This window comes from Vigna radiata, chromosome 9, assembly GCF_000741045.1.
Source record: "Vigna radiata var. radiata cultivar VC1973A chromosome 9, Vradiata_ver6, whole genome shotgun sequence".
NCBI lineage: Eukaryota > Viridiplantae > Streptophyta > Magnoliopsida > Fabales > Fabaceae > Vigna > Vigna radiata.
Genome location: NC_028359.1, coordinates 1825389 through 1840472, shown reverse-complemented (window position 1 = coordinate 1840472; position 15084 = coordinate 1825389). Strand labels below are relative to the sequence as shown.

The window sequence follows — 15084 nt, the reverse complement described above, 5'->3', positions numbered from 1 at the left end:
TGGAAGAAAACAAGTATAGTTTGTGTTTCAACAAGATGTTACAGTTGAAACAATAGTTGGCATTACAAGCAACAGGCAACAAGCACAATGAGCTCTAGTATCTCTTTTAAATGATCTAATATCAACACACGAATCCAATAAATAAATTTTCCAGAAGAAGAAGCACTCAGTAGTGAGCCTGATAAAATTACAAACAAAATTGATTGCAAAAGCAGCATAAGCATCAAAGAAAGAAAGTGTAAAATAAGCTAACTTTTCCAATGACTGAAGCACCTAAATTGGAAAAGAGAACCACTATAAGGGGGAACTAACTCAGCAATAAAACATTGCCCCCAGTATACGGCACTTACACAAAAAAAACCAATGCCTTTCAATGTCTTCAATGCTCACCAGTCAAATTTTGTGGACAACCATCACCACACAAGAATTCAGCTTTCACACAAATGACTTTCTTCACCTACTCATCTTTAACTGGGTCCTCATACTCCCTTCCGTTGTCCAATGCAGTCAGGTTAGATGAGGCGCTTGACGACACGGCGTGACTGTCACTGTAACTGTTTTTTGATGGGGTTCTCTGAGGATTGTTAGCTGCATGATTCTGTCCCTCCTCTGCTAGTTTTTTCATAAGGTTCATGATAGTTGGAACAAACTTGGTAGACAAGGAAATGATTGCCGGAAGCTGAAGAAAGAAAAAAAGGTTAAGAAACAAGGATACTATGAACTTGACAACAGACTCTTGAACACTGTAGAATGTGAAAGGCTAGTAGCTTGTTAGCTGAATTTGTTACTAATGCTCATAGATTGCAAGAAAATTCACGCAGGCAATACAGACAGGTTTATCAATACTGAGATTGAACGATAAATTCTAAAGATCATGAAAGCTTATACTCACGGCTCCATTGCGAAATTCTCCCGAAATGTCAAGTTGCACCCATAGAGCTTTAATAAGAAGATAACCAACAAAGATGACACCCAAATACAAGGGATTTCTGCCATGGAAAATATTAAAATTGGGTGAGATCAATTAATTAGTACACAAGAGTAGATAGTTTTGTTTAGGTTTGTGCTTAAGGTAACACTATGTTATTAAAATGCCCAGAAAATACTTAAAACAAGTTTATCTCCAACACTATTCTCATTTTACAATTAGCCTGTTAGAGGAGTAAGATGCAAGTCAATAGCAAGAGAAAACCAAAGAAGCAATGCTAAACTAAAAAATATAAGCAGAATGAGGTTCACATGCACCTTAGAAGTGTCATAAATTCATTAAATCCTAGGATAACCATAGCAGCTATCGCCCAAGGGGGAGGTAACCAGTTGTTGTTGCGCTTGCTTGCTTCCTGAAAATACAAAAAATATTACATCAATAAGAATAGTAAAACTCAACAAGAAATTCAGATGTACTGATAATCGATGCTTTCACGATAGAACCTAAATATTACCACAAGAAAAAAAAAAAAAATCCTTCGACCGTGCCAACAATTTTACAAAAGACAAAACTTACATTAGGTACAACAAGTGCTGTTGGTGCTATTCTCCAATCAAATTTTGGAGTTTTTGATAATTTGCATCTTTTTAAATGCATAGGGTATCATCAAGGTGAAACTCTAAACATAATTGGAGGATATCACCAACAGTACCTTTAGAACTTACATCTTTTTAAATGTAAGGTTTCACCCTTTAGAAATGCAGGGAATAAACAATGTGAAATATAAGAGCTAAACAGACACAGAATTTACATTAATAATATTAATTTTCTAATAATCACAATAGATTTTCCATTTTCCTATATATAGAGGAACCTTAAAAGTCTTTAATAAATAAGAAACATCATGCCTGTGCAGCAATGGCTTGAGAGACAGTGTACTCTGTCTCTGTCCTGAATTGCCTCCACAAAGACTTGCACTGGACAGGCGTAATCAACGTTTTAGAGGAAGAAACCTGAATGGAAATGTCACACACCACAGGTCAGTGCCCAGGATAGAAAATGCTCTCAAAATGTAACCAGAGAAACCATAATATACACATTTGAAGCCTAAAATATACATCAAGCAATTCACAAATCATCACAGCAAGAGATATATTTATATTTTGTTAGAGCAATCAGATCACAGACCATTCATCTACCGAAATGGGTACACAACTTAATACTTCATCACAAAATTAAAAATACCTCTTCCCAGCTGCTAGAAGCTAGTGGATCAACCACTGTCATGCTCCTTGTACCATTACTGCTTGGCGATGGTTCCACCAAAGCAACGGCTAACACTTTCTCAATATTGTCAGCGTCGTCATCATCCAAACGGATTGCAGCCATGACAGATAGCAACTTCAAAGACTGAAAAGTTTAAATATGATTAAAAGGATTAAACCAAAATCCATAAAAAATCATTAAGAACATAATATTCATAGTCATGTCATACAGCAGATCGAGCAGTCTTGGTGATGGATCGTATATCTTCTTTACCAGTCCAAACACGAGGCATTGAATCAGCATCATGACTAAACAACATTGTAAACCTGCTTTCAAAAGTTAAGGTAAGCGCATCAAAGTACAACTGAAAAGAAAATTTGAAGGTCAACTTGCAGAAGATTCATACCTATCCTTCATACGGATTAGAACTCTTCCTACTTCTTCCTTAGCCTTTCCTTCTACCAGACCTCTTGCATAATCCTCTAAACTTTTAAGCATTTTCTGTCTTGTTTCTTCATCCATATCAAACCCAATAAGTGCAGTAGAGAACCCTGAAACAGCTGATAAAGTCTCACGCCTAAGAAGGTTCCTTATTGATGACCAAGTATCACTATTAGCTCCGTCCAAAAGAGCTTCCACAGGTCCACACAAAGCTTGTTTAAGTTTTTCCTGCAACAGTACTACTATCAGAAATCTTTCCAAGAAATATTCCCTCAAATTAAAAACCAAACCAACTGGAACAGCCTAATAAATTTCAGAAATTACTAGCCTAAAACCACTACCGAGCATGAGAAGTGTCTTGTACTTTTGAATAGTCGCTATTAATTGAAAAAGCTTTCACAACATAAATTGTATCAATCGATCCCTTATTGACAGTGCCTAAGGACGACAATTCTACAAATACCTAAATGCAAAATAATAATCCACATATGGCAGAATAAATACCTGCTTAATAGGAATAGATATACTACACTACCCAACCAACCTCATAACCGTACACATATACTTATGTGTGAGATTAAAAGATTTCATGTATATAGATGCTATTAATCAAGTTTAAGAATTAATTGATTAAAAATTTATATTTAAGAATGATTCTGGCAAGTTTACAATCCTGATATTGTGTGGCCATGTTTGAATGATTTAAGAATTTTCTTCAATTCAACTGCAACAATACTTTAATTAATGTTCTTATTAATCTATTGATTTTACACTTAAGTGACAATGTCAAAGGGTGACATATAAGTGCCATGGTCACCTACAAAAAAAATACTGGGAAACTAAGCATAGACATCACCATCCCAATTGGCACTAGGGGAGAAAACGAGAGACAAGTGTATATCTGATACGAAAAATAATGTGATAGGAACAGAAAGATAGAAATAATAGATGTAATAGACTTATAATTAAACATCTTGGTTTATTTTATGCAAGCAAAAATTTCAAGTTTTCTTTACTAGATTATAATTTTTTTGGTCCTTTGACCTTCCTAATTCCAAATGCATGGCTCCACTCCACTCCTAAAGTGAATTGTGGGTAATGGGAGCAAGTATAGATATAGGTACCCAACAAGTACGAAGCAGCTATCTGCATAGGTACAAAGGCAGGTATGGGTATTTTTTTCAAACATGGGGGCAAAGACGAGTACTGCTCTTGACGTTAATCACTTAAATATTCATAAGACATGAATGGTCAATACCTCATATGATGAAGTGAGTTCAGAAATCTTGGTTGCACGCACAGCTGCAATATGTGCATCAATGTCCCGCAGCAATTTCTCTCGCACTTTAGATGTATCCCAGTTTGCTTGTTCGATAACAATATCTGCAATGACAATAAATAAGTTTCATTTAGTAATTCAGTCTAGATCAAGAAACATGCTTGCAACAAATATTATCAAGTTTGACTTCTTAAAAAGTAGACATTGTAATGAACCAAACCCGAGCAATTATGCACCTAACATCAAATTAATCACTGTAAACCATCCAGTTCTTGTTTATCCTTATTCACGGTTTTCCCTTTCCAAATTTTCATATATATGATTTGGCCTTCAACTTCATTTATTTATTGTTCACAAATAAACAGAATAGAGAAACTTTTTATTACCTGCACATGCTTCGTCAAATTGAACCATACAAAACTCACTGCATTTCCTAGCAGCCTCAGAAAACCCTTCCCCACCATTCAAAGCCTTGTCAAATGCCACCTTGAATTTATCCAAAGTTCCAGATCTTATATGTCCCAACGCAGATTGGAATGCAGGAAGGACAAGCTAACCAATTGAAAAGGAGTTAAGCACCACCATAAATATCGCACTATAATAGCTACTGATAAAAAAGTAAAGGCTAATGTGACCAGTATCTAAAATAGTCATTTTGTTCCAAAAGTCACCAATTTTGTGTTTTTCTTTCAATAATTATCAGAATCATATATTTTCATGAGGGAAAATGGTTGAGCCTAGTTGAGAAGGATTACTTGGAACAATTTTTCTTGTAGTTGCTTTTGTTTGGCAGTTCTCACACCTTCATCAAAAAAGGCAGCTTCAGCATCATACCTAGATTAAAAGAAAATTCAATAGCTCAATATACCTTCACTCTACATCAACTCAATCTTACATGACGCAACACCCAACAGCATGTAACGTTAAGACAACAAACTTGAAAAATTCAATATGAAGCTACAGTAAACTTCGAGATTGCATGTCGCATCACAGAAATAAAACGAAGTCCTTTATAAATAAAACAATGAGTTGGTATTGGAAGAGCAGCCAGAAAACACTATATGGTATTACTGTCTAACACATGTAACTACCAAATTCAAAGACTAGAGTAGAAAATGAGAAACGTCAAACTAAATATGGAATCCTATAAAAATTCCATCCAATTAATGATGGATGCCAATCTTTCCTCTGCCACCTTGAACAATCAAAACCATCCATTCACTTCTGTTGAATTTGGTTGAGGAAACTGTCTAGATTCTTAGGAGCTAGTTTAGGAAGGATAAACCTGAATCAAGTTAATTCAGATATGTTTAGAATGTTCAGTATCTTTATGGTCTTATTTCCTCATTACTCCCTTGACTTGTTGGAAATTTATTTTTCTGATATTTGTCATAGAATCATATAAGAGATGCCATACAAATACCTATGTACCATGATTTTATCATAAATTTCTCTAAACCTACGGTTTCACTCAAGAAGTCATGGCACCTAACTAAAAAATGAAAAAATATTAAAGACAGAGAGCACAGGGTGAGGAAACCCTGCTGCTCCACTAAACAGAACTGGCTGTAATGATTGTAAAAGCTAAAAGAGTTAGACAAAAAGCTTAAAATATAGCATAAAATAATGTGGTATTTCATAACTGAGCCACTAGAAATACAGATTTCTTATAAATTGAACTATACTCACTCTGATAAACAAGTACCAAGGAGTGAACTGAGCTTTCTTCCAAATCCAGGAACAGGGCCAGATTGCACAGCCTCTTCCAATTGACACCAATCCTGAGTGATAATTGAAAGCAATTTCCACATCATTAGTAATTAGGAGGGTCAAAATATGTTGGAGGATTATACCAAACCAAATGTCAATACCTCATTTGCAGAAAAGGAGGCATATTTCTCGTCGGTGATTTCTTCACATCGTACAGTAGCAACCATAACCTACAAGTCGGTAATAAAATTAAGTTTAAATTGAAATACAGTCCATAACCACAAGTTGGTTGACGCTTTCATTGATAAAATCAAGGTTGAATTGAAATATAGTCCCTACAACTGACTTTTTCTTTTCATTTTAGTACCTACATATAATTCTCCACACTCTTATGAAAAAATGTTTACTAAGATGGTCCTTGATGCTTGCTTATCAAGGTTACGACAGTATTAGATTTAGAACCTATACTTGATAAAAGAAATTGATTTTAGTCTCTAAATGAAAAAATCTCCACATTGTGGATCCTACACCAATTAATGTCAACAAACAATGGGGACTAGTTTGTAAGAAAATAAATCATGTACGAATCAAAATTAAGGGTTTTCATGCAGGAACTAAACTGAAAACTAGTGCCAAGTGTAGGGAGAAAATTCTAAATGTAACCTAAACCAATGGACGTGAAAACAAAAACAGGATTGTCACGGCAGTATATTACCTTATGTGCAGGAAGGTCGAGATCTTTGTTCTCCTTAATGACTTTCCATATTTCCTGACAACTAAATGAAAATCCGGAAGCAGGAACTACTCCACGCCGATCCCCTGCAAGCCCACCAGGAGCAATGGAATGATGGAATCGTTGCCGCAAACTGGCAACCTACATTCAAAATAAATCACAACAAAATATCAAGCAAATTAGACAAACAGACATATAACAAACCAAAAAAAGGGTCCATTCCCCACTACATTAATTTATACAACCACAAAACCCTTATAATGGTTTATATTGTACCATCAACAAGATAACAAGAAGGAAACTGGTACAAGATTCATACCTGCTCTCTAAATTGCTCTTCCTTTTCTTCATAACTAGAAAGCGCAACAACTTCAACCTGGTCATTTGTTGCCAAGTGTAAACAATTAATATAAACTTCAAATTAATTCTTGCCGCACAAGAACATCAGTAAAGATTAGCATTATCAAAGGAAAGAAGAACTGACGTTGAAAAATTCACTTAATGGGGTTTCCTTGTGGGCCTGTGGTTTAGGAACAGAATCCCATATCTGCACAGGGAAAAAGTAAAACAAGGTAAGTAAAATTTCTATAAGAATTCCATAACAAAATATGGAGATGAAAGCACTACATTACCTTCTGAATATCTTCTCGCAAAACAGGTTCTAAATTTTCAAGTGGCGTCTGTAGAAGAGAAAGGTTAACCACATCAACAACAAATAGAAGTATTTAAATTTAAAAAATAAAATATAAAAATATATATAACAAGACAGTAAACAGTTATTACAAACCCTTGTTTTATCACGTATGACAAACAACAGTGTTGTTTTTCGTGGACTGAACAATCTCATCATGACCTGAAAGCAAAATTGAGCAACCAGTTAGGTAGAAGGTAAATGACAATTTAACAAGTTTGAAGATTCAAGATAGTTGCTTGAATCAATTGGACAATAACACATACTTGAAAGACAGTTTTTAGAAGTGGCTTATTTGCAGCTTGCTCACGGCCAATGTCATGGCACCACCTTCACAACCATTGCAGAGGAGGGGAATCAGTCGCACAAAGAAAGAAGATTCAAAAGGAAAAAGATTAAAATAAGAACTACACTATAGACTTAAAAGATTCTGAAACTGGTCCGTATTAAAGATGTAACAAGTGTGAGAACTAAAAAGGCGAAGAAAAACTTACATGTTTATTAACACAATATCTGATACAGCAAGAGCAAATAAAGCACTCTGCTTTTCAAAAGCAGTGTCATCCTGAGAAAGAAACAATTTCAGTAAACAAGAAGAACTGATCGCAGGAAGTAAACTGTTCCTAATCCATCACAATGCTAACACGGATTAAACTTTTTTGGAACTCTTTCTCACAATTTAATAACAAATAAAATTCAAAGAGATCAAGAGGTTAGAGAGGTGGAGAAACGACAAGATAACCGAACCTCCTATTTATCATTTTTATCACTTTCCATAAAAAAAGTTTAGAAAAACTGTTGTTCTGCATGTGCATAAAAAGGAAAAGGAATGTTAAAAGTAAATCTTGAATATCAGGAAAAAGTCCCAAACAATTTACAATAAACATCAAATGTTCTACAAGGGGCTAGAAATCCAAATTAAAAGAATATAAATCCAAATGGCAATTGGATGTTGACAATAGAATGAATTTTGAGCACTGCTACAAGCAACATTAGTTAATATATAACCCAAAAAAAACACCTCTCCACGTTCTCTTCCATCGGTACCCTCCAAATCCATAACAAGTGTACAAGGCTCTATGCCATTGCATCTAGCCATCCAGATTCCTTTGGTTGTTTGAGACCTGAAAACAAGAATATTCATCAGGTCACCACCACCTTGTTAGTTGAGCAGGGATTGTGTAACATGTCAAAATTGCAACAACATACCTTCCCTTGAAAGCATCCATCTCTCTGAAGTTGGTACCAAACAAGTTATTTAATAGTGTGCTCTTGCCTGCCCAGCGCCAACAACAAGAAGAGCTAGATAACATTAAGATCCTTTTCTGATTGTTAATGAATTTAAATAAATGCAAAAGAAATACATTTGAGAAAAGGTTATAAGTAAAAGGCCTAGGAGACTGAACCTAGTCTAGCAGGAATCACTATTTAATACGGATGATGAAGCCATAGATATAAGCCACTACAATTGAGCTAGTGATGAGTTGTTGGGTAATTTGCAATGGGCCATTCATAGGTTTCGGTCTCATTGCTACTCATGTAACAGAAAATCGTAAACTTATATCAAACCCAACTAGAATGAGACTATTATTCATTAAACTTTAATTTAACCTTTCCATGGATCTTAAATAACAATTATCTCCATCATGGTGTTAAGTGAAATAAATATGTTAATTACCTGCAGATTATGATCCTCGGGCGTATAGACAGGTTACAGCAATCATAAAATTCAATTATCTAGAGAAGGGAAGGAAAAACAATAAGGCTATGGAAGCAAGAAAGCATACCACTACTTTGTGGACCCATTATAGAAACTACAGCATACGAAAGCCCACATTCAGCCAACTTCACCTCCTTCATAAAGTTTTCAACCCCAGAGACATTGAATACACCATCTCCGTCAATAAGTTGAGTTGAACAACAAGACTCTCTATCCGCTGGATAAGTAGATACTTCATGTTAGTAGAGGTCAAATTTCTGCACATAAACTTGCTCAAATTTAAAGTATAAAACTAATTGAGATCCATAGGCAAAACTGGAATCTTAGGTATGATTTCAGCTTTGCACTGTGATACACAAATTGCTAGAGAAACAGAAATCAGGAAAAAAGGAAATTCAGCTTGATCATCCAGCCCTGGTAAGAACATTGTTATCTGATTCGACACTCCATCCATTCATCAATTCATGACCAATACTCCCACTAGCACTGAAAAAACTGAGCAGGGATACTAATCTCCATACCATAAAATTAAATTAATCAACCCTCTGATAGCCACACAAAAATCTAAACCTTGACCCGGATCCAACCAATTAATTAACCACACAAAAAACAAATTAAGGATCAAATGTCAAAATCAATCACACCCTCGAATTCCCATAAATCCTACAGAAATATTCACTTGAAACTGAAAATATAAATAAAACAGAAGTCGAAATAAAAGGTAAAAACAAAACGCATGCAAGTGTAACTACAGGTTTTCCGTTAACACCCAACAACCCTCGTCTATAAAAGATTTCAACTTTGATGCAAGTTAAAATTGGGAAAGCAAACGGAAATCAAAAGGTGAAGAATAAAGCTGTGATCAGAACAAGATTGAAAAAAAAAATGCAGGAACCAGATCGACGATGAAGAGAATGGGAAAAGCATACCCATTGGCGTGAGATTGGAAACAATAGTTGAGAAATGCGATAAGGAGGATCGAAAGAGAGAAAAGGAAGGAAGCGATCTCAGACTCTATGGCAGAGGCGTTTACATTGCTATGCCATCACCATAACTACACACATATACTTTATTCCAAATTATATTTTTCATTTTCTTCTCTTTTCATTTTTCCTTTTTTACCTTTTTCTTAAAAAATTGGAAATAACTGTTTTTAGTTTTATCTTTTATTTTGATTTGCACGAAAAAATACATCAAAGGGAGTTTTCTTCTGTTTTTCTCAAACAGATTGAGTTGAAAATGAGAGTTCTCCTTTTGAAAAATTCTTTGAACAATCGTATTCGTATTTTTAATTAATTTAAAAATTATATCCGCTAATCTAGAAAACTAATTAGATTAATTAAAATTAAGGAAAATGAGAAATTATCCAAAGATCTCGTATTCGTGACAGTATCTGACCAATCGACGTGTCTTGTTTGTGGCACAATCCATCGTATCGACATGCAACACAACTAAAATATTTTTCGTAGTTTTTTTAAATACTTTTATTATTAAGTCAATATCAAGATAATTTAATTCAATAAAATAGTTAAAAATAATCTAAAATTATTAGTATTAATATGTATTCAACTTGACTAAAAAAATGTATGAAAAAATGTAAAAAAAAAAAGTTCAAAAAAAATTAAGTCACAAAATAATTAATTTATCCAATAAAAATTGTAACATGGGATTGAAATCGTAAAATTATTCATAACTCATGAATTATGAAATTTAAAAAAAAAACGAAAATCATTGCTGAAAATGGAATTAAAAAGTTATATAAAAATGTTGAGTATAATAAACAATAAAAAAAAATAGAATTGAAAAAGGGGCGGTGGAAGAATGGGACCCACATGTGCCGCCCTATGTCTTTCGGCGAACGTGAAAATGTAACTTTTTATAGCGCGTGTAACCCATTTTCTCATCATTTCTCTCTACAATCACTTGCGTTGTACACACGCGCGACCACACTTGTTGCAGCATTTACATCTGATGTCCTTCGTGGGTCCCACCTATTTCTGCTTGTGCTCTGTTCAAAAAACCTACATTCTTCTGATTCATTTTAAAATTCATTGTTAATTTTAAAGAAATAACTATTTAAAAAAAAGTTAAATATGTGTATGTATTTTGTGGTATGAGAAATACTATATATACCAAAAACTATGAGATTAATTACGGTTGAAATAATGTGAATTGGAGGAAAATTACTAAACTAAGAAAATATTTAAATGAATCTGAATTAATAAACTGTTATAAATGAAAAAAGTAGAGGTAAATAAAGAGTACTAGGATGTTAAATTTATGAATTCCTCTGCATATAATAATCTCTATTCAATCTCATTCATTTCCATAGATTTTAATAACAATGTGATAGGTATGTCAATTATCAAATTAAATGATCCTTTGATCATTAATGAAATTTATTAAATTATTCAGTTAATTGATCACTAAGACTATAATATTTGAATGCATTAAAGAAATATGAAAGCTAATTGTTTGAGATAGTGCAGCTTCAAGCTTTTACAAGATATTATTACCTTCTTTTTCTAAGATTGTTTGAAGAGATTAAATTAAAAGTGTCTTTTTCTTCGAGCAAACTTGAAAATGCTAAAAATAATTCCAATAGAAATGAAAGTTGGTGGTGGTCAATGATGGTTTGCATCCATCATTAAAGAAAGGTTGCTAGAGGAAGTGATCAAATCAATGATTATTTGTGCAATAATCTCTATAAACCCATTCATTAGAGTTTAATGTAATCATCATTAAAAGTGAAAGACAAGTTTATGTTGAATAAAGTATATAATGTGTATGATAAAATAAATGGGTAAATATTTTTTATTCTTCAGGTAAAATTATAGTTAGTTATTTCTTAAAATTTTAAACTAATTTAGTATTTCGTTTGTATGGATTTTGTTATTTTAAATAAATTTTATTAAATTTATTTAAAAATTTAAATATATTTTTCAAATTATCTAAATAATTTTAATATTATTATGAAATGCGTTTAAAATATTAAATAAATTTAACAAAAGTTAAAAACTTAAATCAGCATATTTCTAAAATTTGAAAGAATAAATTAAATTAAAGTGAAAGTAATTGTAATTTTAAATAAAAAAAAAACATAAGCTTAAAAGAAATAAAGAAAATGAAATTGTGCATGTGACATATCTCTATTATTCCTTTGGTGGTGATCATGTGCAGCATTGGAAATAGGAGAGAGTAGGTGAGAAATGTGAGAGTTGAGTAATGGGAAACATAAGCATTAATGAATGTTAAGCTTTTCCACACAGAAAATGGAGGAAACTTGTTTCTGTCTTTATGTTTCTATCCTTTCAAAACACCTCCTACTTTCATCTCCTTGATCTTACAAATTATATATATTTATTGTGAATGCTTGTTATTTCTAGATTTTTTTCATAATACAAATTACTTTTTTAATTTCAGATAGCATACTGTTTATTATATAGCACAGTTTTTAAATATATTTAGAGTTTAATTTTTCGAAAACCGAATTTTGAATATATTTCAAAATATTTTTATACAAATTAAAATTTAAAATTCGTATGTCAGAAAAATAATTTTGAGAAGATTTTTAAGTTACAAACATTCACTTTTATTTTTTAAGTTAAAATATTTTTTTTCCATTTTTTCTTTTCTTTCTTTTTTCTTGTTGACCTAATAGTTGCATTCTCTTTTCTTCTTCTATTTCTTTTTTCTGTGTTAAATTCTTCTTTTTTTACATTCAATCACAACAAATCCCATGTATTATTACATATTTGATTAGATTTGCAAGTTTATATTTTGCATAGTTATATATAAATATTGGTTTGGTTTGTGATGTGAGAAAAATAATGATGCATTGATCTGAAAAAGCATGACGTGAAGCTTATTTTTAACTATTGTCGTTTAGTGAGTTTGGAAAACCATAGAAGGTTTCAATAATTAAAAAAATATTAAAATTATTCACTGGGTTTCAAAAATCATTCAATTCTTCGATGGTTTTCCAAACCCATTCAAGTGATTCATGTTTTTTAATAATAAAAAAAAATGTTCACGGATAAAGGTTTTCCAAATCTATATGGTTTTCCAAACCCATTGAAGGACAATGGTTAAAAATAAGCTTCATTGTTTTTCCTTTTCTTTCATGCTTTTCCAGAACAATGCATCATTATTTTTCTCACATCACAAACCAAACCAATATTTATATATAACTATGTAAAATATAAACTTACAAATCTAATCAAATATGTAATAATACATGGGATTTGCGGTGATGGAGTGAAGAGAAAAAGAACTTAACATGACAATAATAAAAGGAGAAGAGGTTGCTAAATCAACAACAAAAAAAAAAAATAAGAAAAAAAGTGAAAAAAAAGTGGAGAACTTTTTAAGTTAAAAAGTAAAAGTGAACATCAATAACTTAAAAATCTTCTCAAAATTCGTTTTCTTATCATACGAATTTTAAATTTTAATTTGTATAAAAAACATTTTGAAACATATTCAAAATTCGATTTCTCAAAAATCGAATTATAAAGGTATTAAAAATTCGTGCTATATAAGTAAGTACATTAATAAGGTAATCTGTATTATCAACGAAAAAAATCGTTATTTCTAACTGTGATGGTTTGATTTTATTATATAACAATCACTTTATTGGTCATGATAATAATGACTACAGATGAATGAATATGGTGATAATAATAATAGTAGTAATAATTAAAAAATTATATTATAACAAACTATAAAGATAATTGTGTAAGTGATAATTATAACGATCTCATGGTGATTATAAAATAGTGTATTATTTCTTTTTTAAGTTTTAATATTTATATTAATTTTAGATTTTGTGAATTTGATAATTAAGTACGGATTTCTTTTAAAATTCACATAACCTTGTTAGGAAACAATGACATTCCTTTTTTCATGAAAAATGTATAGTTGTTATTAATATGACTATATAATAATTTGTTATCCAGCCTACTCAATTAAAACCAGCACATTAGTAACGAACCTTACCTGGGCTTCCATAGGAATTGTGATTGGCCCAAACTCGACAAGCTACTGAAAAGAAAACAAGAAATAGCTGCTGCTTCCTGCACCCCAATTTACTTTCTACAGTCCTATAAAATTTGAAATCTCTGTTTTACCCTATTACTAAAAACCCAAAAAATGCAAAACCTTTACCTACCTACATGATGCACCTTCCTCCTTCATTTTTTTTTCTTCAAATTTATTTCTCTATTATTTCTTTCTCTACATGCCTAAAATGTTTATGTCAACTTCTACGATTCTTTTGCTTTCTCCTTGTGATTCTTTCTCAATCGATCAATCTTTCAAAATAGCTCCATTGTGATCGAATATCGCATTTAGATGAGGCAGTATTAATCTGCATCAACCAAAGTAGAGTTGTACTTGTCAAACTATCTCAATGTACGCAAAACCACAGTGACAAACTCATTAGTGAGAATTTGTAATGTTGAGGGAGAACTATAACCTTATGTGGTTGTTTAGATTGTCACTGAGGAATATTTAAGAGAAGGAAAATTTTGAGGGGTATATGTGGTAAATTGTTGTTAACACATAAAATTATGGTTATTGTGTGGGCTAAGATGAATTTTGAATGAGAAGACAGAGAAACTTGATTATTGTTGGTATAGACAATGAATATAAAAAGAAAAATGTACTTATTTAAATTAGGGTAGAAATTGTTGAGTCAATGAAAATAACACATATTGAAAAGTCACACATCACTTAAGATAAACAATAACATAGGTGTTAATGAGTATATAGTGGACTTTAAGCTTACAATTATAATTATCTCAAGTCAAAGCCACTTTAAGTTTGTATTTTACTTTTTTTTTTTATACTCTTATAGTATAGAACTGTAAGGTTTTGGTTAATATTTTACTTTGTTGAGTTTAAGTGTACTTAGTTAAAAATCACAAAATAAGTTGTCTATATGTTATAAAAAATTTCATATAGTTTTATTTTTTTATTGTCATTGGACAATGATCGTGATTTTTCTATAATTTTAGAGTTTTCATGTTATACCGTTATGTTGATCTTATTTTTTTTATCGAGAAAACAATTATTGAGGGTAAAAAACATCTATGTTCCACAATCGTGATAGACTTTTATTTAAATGATTAATTATAAAATATAACTATTAGATATCTAAAAGATAAGTCACTTTTTATATAAGAGATTTTTTACTTTGTCTTTTTGACCAACAATTTTAACTTATTTATCTCTTTTTTACATTAGTCACCTTATTAATCTTCACATAATGAGATTTCACGGTTAATATTCTTAAATTATTTATATATGTTTGTTTTGT

General features: G+C 31.7%; 1 protein-coding gene across 2 annotated transcripts; it reads right to left on the bottom strand.

Moving 5' to 3' along the window:
* LOC106774126 (protein ROOT HAIR DEFECTIVE 3 homolog 1) lies at positions 1 to 9848 on the bottom strand. Of its 2 annotated transcripts, XM_014660990.2 has the most exons (23): positions 9698 to 9848; positions 8836 to 8985; positions 8258 to 8324; positions 8070 to 8172; positions 7543 to 7613; positions 7315 to 7378; positions 7145 to 7210; positions 6990 to 7037; positions 6842 to 6904; positions 6677 to 6733; positions 6340 to 6498; positions 5786 to 5854; positions 5604 to 5695; positions 4670 to 4748; positions 4301 to 4466; positions 3894 to 4018; positions 2601 to 2863; positions 2424 to 2520; positions 2174 to 2338; positions 1837 to 1941; positions 1246 to 1340; positions 893 to 989; positions 1 to 679 (listed from the first exon to the last, which is right to left on the bottom strand). In XM_014660990.2, exons 1-23 carry the CDS (start codon positions 9699 to 9701, stop codon positions 458 to 460), a joined length of 2427 nt encoding a protein of 808 aa, XP_014516476.1. In that variant the 5' UTR covers positions 9702 to 9848; the 3' UTR covers positions 1 to 457. The 2 variants fall into 2 exon arrangements, with proteins under 2 accessions (XP_014516476.1, XP_022642227.1); XM_022786506.1 differs by lacking the exon at positions 9698 to 9848 and having other exon boundaries at positions 8258 to 8350; positions 8836 to 8958.
* Between the last annotated feature and the right edge of the window lie 5236 nt (positions 9849 to 15084).

What these genes read in the sequence shown, in the direction of transcription:
- LOC106774126 (XM_014660990.2), bottom strand. An exon ending in TACAAGAAAAATTGTTCCAA is followed by an intron (nt 4,467 to 4,669) that starts GTAATCCTTCTC and finishes TCAATTGGTTAG; the next exon opens with CTTGTCCTTCCTGCATTCCA. An exon ending in GAGAATTTCGCAATGGAGCC is followed by an intron (nt 680 to 892) that starts GTGAGTATAAGC and finishes TTCTTTCTTCAG; the next exon opens with CTTCCGGCAATCATTTCCTT.